Source organism: Stegodyphus dumicola, chromosome 11 (genome assembly GCF_044657685.1).
Source record: "Stegodyphus dumicola isolate Sdum_Otavi_A_Nest chromosome 11, ASM4465768v1".
NCBI classification, from domain to species: Eukaryota; Metazoa; Arthropoda; class Arachnida; order Araneae; family Eresidae; genus Stegodyphus; species Stegodyphus dumicola.
In genome coordinates, this window is record NC_140778.1 from 120,427,114 (window position 1) to 120,444,532 (window position 17,419).

At 35.1% G+C, this 17,419-nt stretch overlaps 1 protein-coding gene across 1 annotated transcript in view; it reads right to left on the minus strand.

Annotated features, from left to right (window-relative positions):
• Positions 1-17,419, minus strand: part of LOC118206096 (uncharacterized) — a 70,152-nt gene that overhangs the window by 30,896 nt on the left and 21,837 nt on the right. Inside the window, exons 4-8 of the mRNA XM_085826351.1 lie at positions 9,831-9,941; positions 7,002-7,112; positions 3,052-3,162; positions 548-649; positions 290-388 (exon numbers count right to left, since the gene is read on the minus strand). Of these exons, the coding sequence (XP_085682477.1) occupies positions 290-388; positions 548-649; positions 3,052-3,162; positions 7,002-7,112; positions 9,831-9,941 (534 nt within the window). The remainder of the gene's footprint in view (positions 1-289; positions 389-547; positions 650-3,051; positions 3,163-7,001; positions 7,113-9,830; positions 9,942-17,419) is intronic.

Genomic DNA, 17,419 nt, shown 5'->3' on the forward strand with positions numbered 1-17,419 from the left:
AGCATACAGCAATTAAGTCATTTTGCCAGGCAAATGGAATAATTTTTTCTGAATTTAACTTTTTTACTGTAGAAAGCGATTAATTTAAATAAACTTCATAAACACTTAGATGCATATTATGTAACATATGAGGAGCGGTCCAAAATTAATTGTACTTAATTAAAGTACTAATCAAGTAATTGTTAACTAATTTGCAGTTTAAAGCTGTGCTAAGAACAACGTCTTAATTTGCGTTGTTCTCAACACAGCTTCAAATTGCGCAGAAATATGTTGCAGGAATGAGTCTTACCTAGGCATGTTCCATTAAATTCTCTGAACCCTTCATAGCACAAACAATGTCGTTCTCCGTATGAACCGAAGGAACAATTACCAGCACCGCAGTCGCATTCTATAAAAGTATCAGAACATATATCATACAGCAACTTAAAATATACTGTTGCCGAATATATTTCGATGACAGTACATTCCAAACGACAGTAGGCAAAGCAATTACTAAAACAAGAAATCTTTAGTATTTCAACTTAAAGACAAGTTGCAGCTTTTTTACCTTCACACCTTCCATAAATTTCCTTGTATCTTTCATAGCATTTACACTGCTTTCCCCCATTGGAATCAAAAAAGCAAATTCCATCAGGTCCACAATTACACTCTGTTCAATAAAGAAAACATGTATCTATATTTTCATACAAGAAACACGGAAAAACTATAAAGTGTCTTAAAAAGAAACTTAACATTGAAAACATATTTGAAGTATTAAACCAGCTATCTTTAAACTTCCATTCCTGTCCTATAAATCTGCTATTACGAACGCTTTTTCTTGTAAAGTATGCTTTCCAATGTCTCGAGGGCAATATCAAACAGCCTTCGACAGAGTGGCTCAGGTTTCCAAGATATGCCTTCGAAAGTCTCAGGTGCAATATCCAACAGCCAATTGTTAGTGGTTTTTTTTGTTTTTTTGTTTTTTTTTTTTTTGTCTTAAACGTGTTATCTGTGTGAATAATTTCCCCTGTTGCCGATGCTGGACTTACAGCCTCAAGAGTTGTCTAGATACTGTCTCATTGGATCGATGGTTATGCCCAGCTACTCCGGACGTCGGCTTGTTGCAATTTTGTACGTATTAGCTCTTGATCTCCATCTTCGTTTTTAGCTTTAAGAAGCGGAACGTTAACCGAATTTTCGTTTTAGGGGACTCTTTAAGGATTTATGTTTCCGAGGTTGCAGTCTTGTGCCACGTTTGCCTGTGCATTCACTGCTGAAGGATAGTCTTGCTTATAAACCTTAACACGTTGAGCGCGGCGCCGAATTTGCTGTCCTTTCCGCTCAGCCGGCAATGAGCTAAGCCGTATTTTGTTTAGAATGTTTCAATACATTTCATTAAAATAAATTTGATTACATTTTATTGATACTATATTTATTTTTTAACTTTAATACTGTCGGTCCCGCGGAAAGACGCCAGCCAAACGAAAATTCCAGTTCCGGTACCCAGGGACCGACGCAGGCCACAAGGAAAGTTTACTGCCGGTACCCAGGGACCGGGCCGCGCTCAACGTGTTAACCGGATTATTGTGAGTCTCAAATGTTGGGCAAGATGGGCACAGAGATCGGATTATTTGATTTGATTGGTGCCTTCTGGACGATTTAGCAAGGCTAGTTGTAGATAATATTATTAAGTGCATAGTTGGGCCAGCTTCTCTGGAACCCGAAAAACCATATATGAGAAATATTGTGAACGGACGTTCCGGGTTAGAGCATTAAGAGTGCGGCAAAACGCACTGGAGTGAAACTACAAGAGACAGTTGCTATACCTTTATGACTTCATACAGAAGATGAGAAATTTATAATTTTAAACCATTTAGTTCAGTTATAAACTAAAGTTTATACGTACAATATACATCCCAGTAGTAACAAATAAAGTACAGAAATTACACAATATTTGGGATAACACATCGAGTAATTAAATGCCAAATTAGAAAAACATTTGTTAAACAAGATAATTAACAAACGGTTAATCAAAGTGGAACTGAGACATAATTAGAAAACATAATACTGTTACACATTCGCCTTCAACGCAGAGATAAAAGAGAATTAGATTGCATTAAGTGCGTGGCCAGAGGAAGTTTTACAGAAAGTACTAAAAAAGTCAAAGACAAATGATCGTTTTACGAAATCTCAAAGTGAAAGCACAGGTGACCTTTTGAAGAAGCATGTTTTTGCATGTGAAGCATGTGACATTTGAAATTCTTCCTTTTTTTTGAATAAGAATTTCTGATGTAATATATATTTCACATTTTCAAAATTGAGTGAATAAATAGGTAATAATATGGCTCTGGCATCTTTGATTAATGTATTGACTCTTATATCAACACTGATTAATGAAACATTGTTATCTAACATAAACTATAAAGCTAGTATGAAGCCATAACTACGGGTGCTGTTTTGAATGGTATTCTGTCAAGATCATGGAACTGTAGTCATGAATTCCCTGGCAGGGTTACTGTTAACAATCTATTATCACTTCATGAATTTTGTTAAAAGTTCAGTTTTATTCCCTATTTAACAAAATTTTAAAATGATTGCGACATTAGGTAATCATTAGGGATCCACGGAGGTATCTGTTATAGCAAAGATTTTTCTGACCACAAACGTTTAAATAATAACTTCATTTTCTTCAAAAATACAAGTTGAAAAATGTTAATTTAGGAGAGTTTTAACACGTTATCAGATGCAACACAAAAAGATTTTTCATTTCATTTCTTGTTTCAAATTCATGTTAAAGAAAAAATAGGATTACCCGAATATTTACATATTTCCTAAGTGCCAAAACATTATTTTCCACATATCTTTGTCGCAAAATATTTAATTCTTTCTTTAAGTCAACAAGATAAATATATTAAGAATGCTTTAAGAATGTATAAAATTTGGATCGCCGTATTAAACGTATTAAGAATAACATAATTGTTAATTGAAATTTGAGATTAAAATATAAAATTCCCTTATGGTAGTCCATTAAATTATTAAAAACCATTTTCGAATACCTTTATTTTCGCTTACTTTTACATTTGTTATCAAAATAGTTGTCTCTCACGTATCCCTTTCTGCATTCACAGCTTGTGCTGCCATTTACAAAAGAACAGAATTCATTTTCTCCGATGCAAGGGCAAGCTGTAATAAAAAACATAAATAACTTCAAGCAAAAGACAGAACGAATGTTTCGTAACATCTCGAAATTTAAACAAAAGAGAACTGGTCTGACGATTTCGGTTTAGTTAATTATGGCAAAGCTCAGCAGGGCTATCTGCCTAGGAGGAGGGATGCGTTCGTGGAGGACTTTCTAAGGGAAACTGGTTCATACACCCATTACACATGGGAAAACGACAAAAAGGCCTATACAGCCATCCATTCGTAATTGGACCCAGGTCAGAATTAGCAGTGTTCAGTTATTCTATCGTTCGGGCGCTGTTTTGGAAAAGCTTGTGTCTGCAGTGTAACGTTAAGTTATACGAAATTTCAAAACATTCCTTTCATGAAAAGAATCACCGATATAATATTATTTTACACATTCTAATGTGGTATTTAAATTGAAGTTTTACGAACAAAATGTTATCTAATTTACATCTTCCTTTCTACCTCTCTTCGCCGACCAATTGCAGCAGAGCGGTTAATTTTCTGATGATAGTTCACTCTGGGGTTAGAATTCCGGCGGATGGGCTGGCCACATTGGGATATTAGTGGTTTTGTCCATGGGGCCATTTTTCTATATGTAGACATTTTTCATTAGAAAGTCCTTCACTAAGGACTTTCTTTCCTTAGGCGCTGGTGTTCTTTGCCATAATCAAATAAAGCAAGCCGCTCTTAGCCATGTGTTACGCTCATTACAAATTTTACCTGTATTTCAGTAGTAAGCAGTTTTACTACTATAAATCTTTGGGAATTAGGAATAGCTGAAAGCGAGTTTTGGCTTGCTAGCCACACCTGCACAACATTGCGCGTTTTCAGCTTCAGAGCTCATCTACAATTGACGATGATATTGTAATCATAGATTAGGGATTGGTAAGTTGAATATTTTAATTTCCGTGAAGATGTAGATGAAGCTTGCCTATTCTTGTGCGGTTAGATTTAATAGTTGAAATTAAAGCTATTGTTAATGGAAGCTGGCGTTTTAAGTCAAAGTAACTGGCAAACTTGGGACGGTATACTATATCAATCTAATTCCACATAATTCGCGAGGAAGAGTAAATTTGAAATTATTTTATTTTTGAATAAATTTTAAATTCTTTTTTTTTCTATGTCTGCTTTTTTAGATTTAGAAATTATGATGTTGATTATTCATCCTTCAGAAGACGTAAGACCATTCTCTTTTTGTAAATGAGATAAAACTAATACATTTTCATCAGGTGTTGCACTAATAATGAACGACTATAATTAAGTACCAAACAAAGAGGTAATATTTTGGCACTCTTATCGGCTACTAATTATGTTTACTCTTCGGAGAAAAATATAATGATTAGAAGCCACATAGTATAATAATGTTAAGACTAAATACAACTTAACGTATTGTTTTGAATTATATTTTATCAGAATCATTATCCTTTGGTCATGAAATACTGGGATTATAATTGTTTATTATGTGTTACAAGTGAATTATCCTTAAAGGATCAGTTTTATTCGCTGTTGAATTTCAGTTTGAAGATTATAATGATTGCAACCTTGAAGTTATGCTTCAGTATTCAATTAATTACGGAAAAGATTTCTCTTAACTGAGACATTTTAATAACCACTTAATTACATAATAACGGATAATAACGGCATGCTAAAATCAATTATTTAACAGTTTAAATATGTTAGCATTATCAAATACAAATCAAACAAGATTTTATTAGATTTTCCTCGTAAACTGAAATTCTGAACTCAAATTCAGGCTTGCGCAATTCAAAACAATTAAAAATGCAAATTTGTAGACATAATTTTAACTCTTCCGCAGAAAATGCATACCTCCATCTATGTCTCACATGAAAATATTTTATAAATATTTAAAAACGATATCAAAACTCTGAAACACGAGAATTTACTGATTCTTAAAATAGATTAAAAAATTACCACACGCTTTTTCTTTAATTTATTGGACTGGGAATTTACAAATGTTTGAATCTTGTTTATTTTGCGTTTGTTACCATCACTTTCTTCTGTCAAATATTCCTTTCTGCAATGAGATTCTTTTTTATATTTGCAAAAGAGAAGACCTTGTTTTCTGCGCCGCAAAAGCATGAAAAAAAGGACAAAAATAAATTGAGCAATTTACACACACTCGCCAATGAATTAGAAAATTGTCATCTGAATGCTTGCTAGAGATGAAGTATGCAATTTTTATTTATGACGTTGGTTATATGTGGTTAGAATGCTAATATGAGTAAGGTTTAAGAGAGTTTTTCATGATGGATGAAATAAAATGGAAGAAAACGATAGATTTTTCACCATTTGAAAAAATGCTTGTTGGTGGTGCCCGTTTAGCAGGGGCTTCGATTTTGAAGACAGAAAGTTTCACTGGGTTCTGAAAAGCAGCTATATCAGTCCTTTTCTAGAAGACGTAACTGCGGTTCGAGTACAGTTTTCCAAGAGAGTAATCGGCGGCTGCTCCGACGAATTGTATTGCAGAACAGGGACTCTACAGTGCTTCAAATGGCACAGATCGTCAACCAAGGTTCTTCCCAACAGATTTCAGCTCGAACGATGCGCAGAGAACTGCAGAGGATAGGAATGCATAGTCGGAAGCCTGTGGGAAAACCATGTAAGAATCCCTTTGCAGTGGTATCAGGAAATAAGACACTGGATATCTGAGGATTGGAAACGGATACTGTGGCCGGATAAATTACTCTACACCTTATTTTGCACTGATGGAGAACGATGAATTTGGAAAGAATTCCATGGTGGCATAAATCCATCTTTCCTTACTCGCACTGTGCAAGGGCCTGGTGGGAGTATTATGATATTGGGCATGTTTTGCTGGCATGAACAGGGTGCCCTAGTATTCCTCGAGGGTAAACAAACAGTCATGAGATACCTAGATATACTGGCAGATGAGGTATTCTCTGAAATGTTGCATTTTTACCCTGATAGTGACGGATACTTCATGGACGATAATGCAACAATACATCGTGCCAGAAGTGATCAAAACTGGTTCTCTGAACATCAGTCTGACTTCTAATACCTTTTCCCTGTGTATCGCATAGCCCGGATCTTAACCCCATAGAAAATGTATGCGATATGGTGGAAAGACGCATCCGACAGCAATCTCCTAATCCATCTGATATACAATATCTAAAAAGCTGCATAGCCAATGCATGATATTCTCTGGACGCAAATGCATTCCAAAAGCATGTATACTCGATATCCAAATGAATCAAAGCAGTTATTCGTGCGAAAGGTGGTCCAATGCTAAAGAAAGAGGCAATAAATATCATGGAACCCTTCAGATATCGAATGCTTTTAGTGTTTAGCTCTTATTTCATTCTTAAAAGCAAAGAGTTTTTCGCTACTTAATTTAATTTTCAAAATAGTAATAATTACGATATTGAAGTTAATCACTTTTGATACAGTGAGTTTAATACTATAAAAAAGATAACCTTAACTCAAAGATTTTAATAATTCCTTCATTTCTTAAAAAAATACGACTGAAAAATACGTTACCACTTAAATATTTAAACAAGCTGTCTTTATCAAACGCAAGTCAAGCTTATTTTATATTGCTGCTCCAGAAAAAAAAACAGAAAACGAAATTACGTCATTACTAAATGCAAATAAAAATTAATTTCCTTTTCCTTACAGAATACTATATACTAAATTCTTTAGGACTACCAGGAAAATTTCTTATGAATATTTAATAAAGATATCAAAACTCTGAAAAGCAATAGTCTACTGAATTTGTGACTACATTACAAAATTCTCATTCAATTTTCCTTTCATTTTTTTAGGATTAATATCAAACCTTTTTTCATCTTGCTTACCTTTACATTTGTTACTATCATTTTCATCTCTCAAATATCCCACTTTGCAATCACAGTTTTTGTAGCCTTCCAGAAAAGAACAAACCTCGTTTTCTCCGTCGCAAAGGCATTCTATAAAGAGATAGATTACAAAATCTCGAAATAGAAGTAGAGGTAAGCATTTTGAAGGAGCACATGTTTGTAGGGAAAGCAGTGCAAAATTCCAGGTTCATCCATTTTTGGATAAGAATTTCGAATGTAATATGTATTTCACATTTTCAAATAATGAAGGACGTAAGTTAAGTAGAGACATAGCTAATAAAATGGCTCTCACTTACCTGATTAATACATTAACCCTTCCTGTTATCTATATGTGTGCAGATTATTCCTGTTATCTATATGTTTACATGTTGATGCATTACAATCACATGCTGGAAATTCGGAAAAAAAACTAGACCTGCATGCATAATAAAGAATTCCATTCATAGCAGTTCATAATAATGTACAGTTTCATATGTGTGTTACCACGCATTTAGGAGATTTTTAATGCAATTAAATATAAAGTAAAGGGAAGCAATGCATTATATTACAAGCTATACATGATACGAATAGTGGTAATTAATTAAATGTACAGACATTCATAAGTATAATATTACATGCCCACAGAAAAACACATTGCTTGAAGCATAGATGATGGCACACTGTTTATTGTTTACAGTACATAGTGTTGTTACTGTACTTTTGGCTTCAAAAATAAGTACAATGCAAATTAAATATTCAGAACAGTAGTGCACGTCTACCAATAGTACTCATTACTGGAGTATATGACTGCAATTTTTGTTTAGATAGTGCTTTTAACGCATGCTGACTGAATTTATGGGAAGCATCCAATTTATTTCAGTATTAGGATAGTATAGAATATACATTTCATGCAATATTTCAGTGCAAAATATACAGTATTGTAAAAAGCAAGTTTATTTTATATTAATTTTGCGAATGCAAAAGATTATATTTTATGGCATATGTTTTCATTTTTAATCTAGCACATTCATTTTTAATTCAAATCAATTAAAGTGTACTTTTCACTTTAAAGGGCACATTTATGTTCAGTCGTTTCAACCTACATGTATATATTAAAATTGCCATTTAAAGAGCTCATAGTTATATTACTACGTATGCTAAAATCGGAAAATGTGCTGGTCTGCAGGAAATATAAGAGCGATGAAATGCAACTCATACGTTTGCTACATTACAAAGAACCATATGGATCTAATGCTGCGATTACGTAACCGTGATACTGGCAGCTGTGCAGTAGCTTCTGATATGTGCAGTACTGCTCTATTTTCCAGAAGGGTAACTGTCCGGAACTGGCCATGTTTATGTGAAGGTTGTCGTAAATAGCAGCTCACTGATTTCCTACATTCAAAGTGGACTGGATCATTTTGCCAGTCGGACTCACATTTATTACAATTCCTGAGTTTAAAGCGATCCAGATACCATGGGGAAGACAATTGTCTATTGAGAAACTCTGTGAGATACGACAAGTTACTCCTTATTTCTAAACTGAGTTTTGCGAAGTGCCGATAAAACGTTCTTCTCGTGCTTGCTAAATCCAAGAGCAGGCGTACAAATGAAGAACTGGAACACATAAAAAGGAAATATGAGAGTTATTATGAGCAGACCTTCCCTATTAGAGAATTACGAATGTGGTACTCCCTGAATGGACAAAAATAGCAGAAATATTGCTGCACGTTTAGTACTTGAAGCGGGAAATCACAAATTTAGTATTCTAAACAATAAAATTATAAACTGAAGTTTATACATACAAGATAAAGCCCAGCAGTAACAAATAAGTCCAGAGAATTGCACAATATTTTCGAAAATACAGAGAGTAATTAAATACCAAAATAGAAAATCAGTTGTTAAAGAGCGTAATTAACAGGTTATTAAACAAAATGTAAGAGACATAATTAAAAACATAGTGTCGTTACCCAAGAGCATTTAGTACGGAGATAAAAGAGAATTAAATGACATTATGTGCGTGTTATAAGGAAGGGATACAGGAAGCACTAAACAGCTCAAAGATAAATGATGATGCTCAAAAGAAGACAGTTCAGAGGTAAGTCATAAGGCATTATCACGTCTGTTGATATTCGGGCAAAACTGTTACACTGATTAATAAAACATTATTAGTGTTAAACGCATGTTTAAAACTAAGCGTGTTGTTTTGAATGATAATCTCTCCAGATCCTTAACCTCGAGTAGTTAAACTACACTGACAAAACTACAGTTAACAATCTGAGGCATTTCGTGAGTTTTTGGAGAAGTGCAGTTTTATTCGTTGTGTAATTGAATTTTTGAAATTAAAATAATTGCAGAATGGAATGTATTCATTAGGGATCATTCAGGCACATATCATAGCAAAGATTAGCATGACCTCAAATATTTTCGTAATAAATTCTAATTCTAAAAATATGCATTTTAACAAATGTTATTTTCTGAGCGTTTTAGCAAGTTATTTTATCAGATGAAACTGAAACAATATTCTTTTTTCCATTTCTTTTCTTGTTTTAGTTTGCTGTTGAAGAAGAAACAGGCTTACGAAAGTTGAAATAATTCGTAAGTCAAAATAAAATATTCTTCCATGGCTCTGGCATAAAATATTTACCGCTTTCTTAAAGACAACCAGATAAATATGTTAAGAATGTTTTAAAAATATATCCGAAATTCGACAAACATATTAAATGCAGTGTAATTATTCACCGAATTTCGGATAAAAATACAAAATTCCTATGAAGTAATTTCACTAGAATGTTAGTCTCGATTTTGAACATCTCCATTCTCGCTTACCTTTACATTTGTCATAATAATATTTGTCTCTCGCATATCCCTTTTTACATACACAGCGCTTGTTGCCATTTGCAAAAGAACAGATCTCGTTGTCCCCAAAGCAGAAGCATACTATAAAAAACACATAAATAAATTAAAACAACAGATACAATGAATGTTTCATAATATCCTGAAATAGAAATAAAATAAATCTGGCCTGAAACAGCATATATCTATACTGGAAGCAGTAAGAAATTTCAAAATACACTAAAAATACAACAAGAAGGAGTGGCTAGAAATTCATGAAACGAGGCAAACAAAGAGCGACAGCAAAGAACAATAAATGATTTTTAATTTGAAATGACACCCATAATACAGAGCGAGAACAGCGTCGGATCAGTAGGTTTAGTTTAGTTTAGTTTAGTGACGGAGAACGGGGGCATCACCCCTTTACCATTATGGTTAATTGGTTTAGCGCCACGTCCACCCTTATCTAAAGCTGACTCATGTTAGGGTCACACGAGATCCACTCATAGGGCACGTTGATTAATGTTACAAAACATAGATATTAAAAATGGTTACATCTGTGTGAACACAGTACTGTTGTGTAAGAAAAACCTATGTTTTGTTCTGTTTCTTTACTTTGCCGAAAAATCATGGGCACTAATGCTGTGTTACAACTTCCTCTTAGGGAGGAAACTAATGCAGAAACAGAAAGGTGAAACTGTAATTAACTAAAAATCAACTGAGAAACTAAACTCTTAGGAGTAGCTAATTACCACACTTTTAGTGATCGTATAGGTAAAACGGTAATGCATTGCGTTGTGAAAATGCATCCGGGACCGCGCCGTGAGAGGATCGAATAAACAACATGTAAAATCAATAAATATATAAGAAAAACACATAAAAGATAAAAAGAAACATAAGTAATAGGTTTCCAGATTAAATACCAGTTTATTCAAATTCCTCACAATTAAAAATTAATCTTATCCTAATCAGAGAGTCAAACTTCTTATTTTTGTTACAGTTACAATTTACTTATTTTAGACACAGGTGAATTCTTCAATTTGTCATTTTTTTTTTGTTACTTTTAAATTCATGATTTGCAAATCTATTACATGACCCTTTTAATTTAACGGGTACCCGTTCTGTAATTTCTAAGAGGTTAAAAAAAGAACATACCATCTGAAATTTAACATCTGTTCTAAGGAAGATTACACAAACAACTTAAATTATTACATCCTAATTCATATAAAGACCTTAAGGTTTGTCTCGGTAAATTAGGAAGGGGAAAGGGAAACAATTGAAAGCCTGAGAATTAATTTAAGATTCGACGTTGTTTTTACATTCCAAGGAAGTTGTTGAAACCTTACTTAAAGTTCAAACACAAAAAAATAAAACTTATCTTGGGTGGACGTCTTGAAGTGGAGGACTCGCATCCTAATAAGCGTTGACGTCGGCGGCGAAGATCCACGTTTACAAATGGAAGTTTCAGAGGACATCGTCCTGTCCTAGCACTATTGGCGAAACACACATGGCAGGTAACTGGTTTTCATAACGACGAAGCAATTTTCACTCTGGAAAACAGAAACAGGAGCACTGCTGCCCAGCACGGCTGTCCACCTGGTCTTCCCGCTTCGAAAATCGGGCCACAAGTCTTAATCCTGAAAGTCTTAAATCACTCGCCCGGGTTCAATTTAGCCTTTTAGCCAGAACGCGGCAGGGAAGCATGTTTGCAGCTCCCGGCCGGAAGCGTCTCACTAGGCAATTACAGCTCGCCTTCTCTCGCTCATCCCAAGAGCAAGCTCGAAGTTACAATCTTAGCCCAAAAGTAAGCAAGTCCATCCAATAAGTGATTCCAAGAGTAAGAAGAGTAAGTGAGTAAAGTCTCTCGCCTCTTAGCCAAAACGCAGCCGGGGAGCATCTCTCTTCGTAAATTACATCGTTTTGAACGCTCAACCCCAGAGCAAGTTTCAAGAGTAACGTCCAAAGTAAGTTCCGCAAGCAAGTCTCGCACGAAAAGTGATTCAAACTCGAATTATCTTCCTCTCCTTCACAAACGCAGGCTCCCACTATGGCTTCAATTATCGCCCCCTTAATTTGGGCAAAATTTGCGTTTTCAACCCCTGAATGCGGAAATAAGGGTGATCGCGCATGCGCGCCCTTCTTCACTTAGCCAACAACCGGACCCTCAATCGCCAAAACCTGAATGATTTACATCAAAAATTAATTGCCAACCTCTGACCCTTCTGTCACGTACTTCCTGTCCTAAGGTCAACTGCACAATGAAATTTCTTCTAGAACATTCTAAAGGACAACGCGCGCGAAATCATGACTTAGCAAAATTGACTCCCTTTCCCTGCTTCTATTCACATTGAATCAAAGCTTGTACAAAAATTACAAATAAAAGAAAAATCATTAATATTCTTTTAAACTAACTAATATTCCCAGAAGCATCTGTTTTTCCCCAAAATTAAAGCATTAAAATAAATAATTCAGAATCAAATAAAATTAAGATTTCCTTAAATCAGAAATTCATTCACCTAGTGTTTATAACGCGATCAGACAATTTCTCTACACAACATCGCTTTCCCCTAAGGAATTAAATTTTGGTTTACCAAAATTTAGAAGACAGACACTTCTTGAAATACCATGACTCATACTGTGCAATAAGTCTAAAGGATAACATAATGTACCAATATTTCACACGACTCCTTGGTAACAGTGACGGTACTGACACATTAATTCTCAAATCCAACATGTGCAAGCAAAACAACGAGATTAATCAAAGCAATTACTATTTAAAATACTCAAGGAAGATCATCAAAAATAATTAATCAAAATCACCAATTAAATCACTTAATTAATTAAACCTAAAAATATTCAGAACACATACAAAAATAAAAAGAAAAAGAAATAAGGCGTTAATCACAAACAAAATATGTCTAAGATAAAGAATTGAAGAATTTTATGACAAAAAGAAATTCTTTCTTTTTCCAGTTCATTACATCACACTAGTGTTGCAGTCTCTGTGTGGCCACATTTCTGAACATTTATTTATCTATTCATTTTTTTTCAGTCCATTAATGTAAACAATTTCACCTGAGGTCGAACACATTCTACTGTTGTGACAATTTCTGCTGAGCACAAACATGGAGTACATTAAATGAGTACGGAGTTGTCAATGCAAGCGAGGGAAAACCCTGTAGTTAGAAATCATTGTGTTAGCAACTCCCCCTGCAGCGTTCAACCCGAGAAAGTGAAAGCAACAACCCCGTAATGTTAAGAACTCAGCACCACGATACCCCTTAGTAGAAGATCACAATGCTCGAAAAACAAACAGCTGATTAACAGTTTAGTAGAATACAAGTCAAGAAACTTGACCTAAAAAGAAACCAGATTTCACCCCCCTACGTCTCACCTTCGACCAAGGAAGAACAATCACTTTTTCAAAGTTGAAGAAGACTTTATCTGTCAATTTTTCCCTGACGATAGATAAGTCACTGAATTTGTTCGGATACTCACACCCAAAGAAAGAAATAATCCAATCCAATTGTTCACACCAAAAAAAAATAAAATAAATAAAAATAAGATAATTAACGCGCCGCAGATATATAAAATAAATTCCTGAGAAAATAAACACACTAATAATTCAAACAATTCCAAATAACATATGTCACATGAACGTATTCAAACAAAGAGTAAAGACCCCCCTAAGTACTACGAAATTGAATAACTTCCAAGAATGAATCCCAAACAATCACGTCTAAGAACAGAAGCGGCCTGATCAGGGCCAAGCATTAGAAAGAAAAGAACGTTACAACACAAGGAACCTCGGAACCAGCCGAAAATACTCCACACAAAAAAAAAAATCAGAAAGAAAGAAAACGTGATTGTCAAAAATTCAATCCAACCAAAATCAATTCTGAAGGTTAACATAACGAATACGCTGTGCAAATACCAATTAGAATTTTATCCAAGACACACAAAAATAATACTAATACAACCTAATGCATATACAAAATAACGTTTCGCCAAACTGAAAAAATCTAACTATATACAATATATATATATATATATATATATCGCTAAATTCTGATTTACTGAGTCCAAAAATAAATGTTTGCAAAGCCCTAACATTAGTAAGCAACAAAACCCTGCGAATCCCTACGTCTCAGGTTATAAGGAATATCAGCACATTGATTATGAATTCTCTCTAGAGCATCAGAGTTGCACGCCTGCAATGAAGGAAAGTTTATACGTTCAGGTATATTTGTCAATCTATCCACATGTACTACCTGTGACTGCTGTGGGCTCGTAACTGACTCAATTTTAAAATTCACTTTGGTGACTTGTTCGACCACTCTAAATGGACCCTTATTAAACTTCGCAAATTTCTTAGTCAATCCAAGCCGCAACACAGGAGTACAAAGATACACCATATCCCCCATTTTAATATTTTTTTGAAAAAACAACCTTGTCTCTAATCTTTGCCTGTCTTTCAGCCGCCTCCGTTAAGTTTTTATTTACTAAAGAGAAAACCCTGCGGAGTCTTAAAATTAAATCCCTTGAATAAGTGTCTGTGTCACGATAAGTCTTACAGTCTGTTTGTGTCAACAAATCAATAGGTAAATTTAAATCTCTTCTATAAAGAAAAAATGCTGGGCAGTCCAGTAATGCGCTATGCCTTCCAGTTCTGTGCGAAAGGCAAATGTCTGTCCCAATCTTCCTGCGTCTCACTCACAAGGTGGCTGAGAGAATTTATTAGAGTAGCATTTAAGCGTTCAACGACTCCGTCAGACTGCGGGTGGTAACTGGTGGTGGTGTGCTTAGTGATGCCTAATTTCTGATATACTTCTTTTATTGCATGTGAAATAAAATTCGAGCCCCTGTCAGTAACTACGTGTAAAGGCACACCATGAGCCGAAATAAAAAGTTCCAGTTTTTCTATGATAGATTCAGAAGTAAAGTCTTTCAAAGGATAAGCCTCGGGCCATCTCGAATAATCAGTGATAACTAAGATGTATTTATTTCCCTGTAAAGTAATGGGTAAGGGAACAACAATGTCCATGGCTATTCTTTCTATCGGACGAGATGCCACAGGCAGTCTCAGAAGAGAAGCCTTGTGAGAAGGCCGGTAACCCCTCCTTCCGATACAGGAATGACAAGATTTTACATAATTATGAATGTCTCTATGCATGCCTTTCCAATAAAAGGATTTTGGAATACGTTGCAGTGTGCGATGAAACCCGGAATGCGCCGCCAACGGCGAATCGTGGTGCTCTTGCAGAATACCTGAAACTAACGATCGTGGAACAACCAACCTGTGCAGTTTTTGCCAACGGGTACGTTTCTTAGCATATTCACAATATAAAATGCCATTATGCATAAAAAATTTAAAAAAACGAGGAAAAGGAGTCAAATTTTTTTATAACTGAAATAATCTGCTTACACTGCATATCTGAACCCTGCTCTTCTTTGAACGTCTGTAATAAGTCTGGACTGACAGAATTTTGAACAAGATGCGTTACATTTACTGCTCTAGACAAGAAATCAGCTGTTACGTTCAATTTCCCTGGTTTATGTATTATTGTATAGTCGAATTGGGACAAGTCCATAATCCACCTAGCTATCCGGGAAGTGGGATCCTTCAATTTTAGTACGTGGGACAGCGACGCTTGATCTGAATAAATTGTGAACCGTTTCCCTAAAAGGTACTGGCGAAAAAAGGCAGTTGCCCAAACTACTGCTAAAACTTCCCTTTCAAATGTACTGTATCTGGTTTCCGGATCTTTTATCTTCCGGCTTGCGTAACAAATTGGATGCAAGAACCCAGTATCATCCTCCTGACAAAGAACAGCTCCTAAGGATAAATTGGACGCGTCCGTACAAAGCGAAAACGGTTTGGAAAAATTAGGTAAAGTTAAAATAGGTTCCTTTAAAAGTTCATTTTTAAGAGTGTCAAAAGAATTTTGAGCTTCATTGGTCCATTTAAATACAACTTTTTCTTTTGTTAGCTGTGTAAGCGGAAGAGTCTTCTGTGCGAAATTAGGTATAAATCTTCTATAAAAACCTACAAGTCCAAGAAACCTTCTAACTTCTTTTCTATTCCGAGGAGGAACAAATGCTTGTATCACTTTTATATTTCTGTCATCTGGTTGTAAGATACCTTTTGATACTTTAAATCCTAGATAAGTTATTTGGCTTTTGAGAAAATGACACTTGGACGGTTTCAACTTAAGATTATGATTTCTGAGTCTGTCAAAAACTATTTTAAGCTTTTCAAGGTGTTCGTCAAAAGTACTCGAAGCTATCACAATGTCATCTATGTATATGCCTATTTTTTACGGGGACAGATTGGCTAAGACAACAGACATGAGCCTTTGGAAGGAACTGGGTGCATTGCGCATACCAAAAGTGTCCGAAGCCATTCGTAATGCACGGAAGGGGTCGAAAAACCACTTTTAAAGGTGTCATCCGGGTGGATCTTTATTTGGAAAAACCCCGAAGTTAAGTCCAACGTAGAAAACAAATTCGCATCACCCAATTGTTCCACAAGCTCGAGCATATTAGGAAGAGGAAATGAATCTTCAACAGTTTTTTCATTAAGTTTCCGAAAATCCGTCACTAGTCATTAAGTATTATCAGCTTTCTTTACAAAAAAAACCGGCGCACTATATGGACAATCGCTTTCTTGAATAGTATTGGAATCCAATAATTCTGTTATTTATCTATCTAATTCCTCGCGAAGATGAAAAGGCACTTTGTATGGCTTTTGCCGAACCGGAATACTATCCTTAAGGTTAAGATTGTGTAGAATTGTATCGCACCCCGTTAGCTGAGTTACAGAAGAAGCGAAAATGTCATTGTAATGGCCTAAAAGCTTAGTCAGGTGCTGCTGCTGATCCGGTGACAAGTGAGAAAGGTCAAGTTCTCCCCCCCCCACGACTCAAAATCCTCTCCTTTCTCTATGGTCGCCGTGTTATTCACGCAAGCAGTTTCTATTGAAGACACAGTAACAGGAAGAATAGATGCTAACTTAGTTCTTTTGTTAATATGAATAGTCTGTGGAGTAAAATTTGCTATCTTAACGTTAAAAGTCTTAGAATCATTATTTAAATTAACTGATCTTGCCACAGAGAATTTACTATGAGTTTTTATCAATCGGCTCTAATAGGACTGTGTCATGCGAATCATTAAACGTAGGAGCAATTACCTTTACTACATTCTCAGAAAACGGCAAAAGTTTATGTTTACGAACTGCATAGCAATAATCCAAGGAATCTATCGGTCTCGGAAAGAGACAATTTGAACTATCACACCAACGTAAAGCAAAATTTTGCCCAAGTAATTGTTTAGTGTTAAAATCCAGAATGAGTGCATTATCAAGTAAAAACTGTGTTCCTAAAATGGCACCATAGTGCAAAGAAAAATCCTTGTCCTTAATGAGATATTCAACAGGAAAATCCTGCCTTGCAATACCACGGGAAGTGAAACTTTTCGTGTGATTAGAACATTCTGATTAGAAATTCCTTTTAAATAAAGTTTACAAGGAGAAAATTAAACTTTATCCCCTAACCCTGCAATAATTTTTTCCTCTATAATATTAA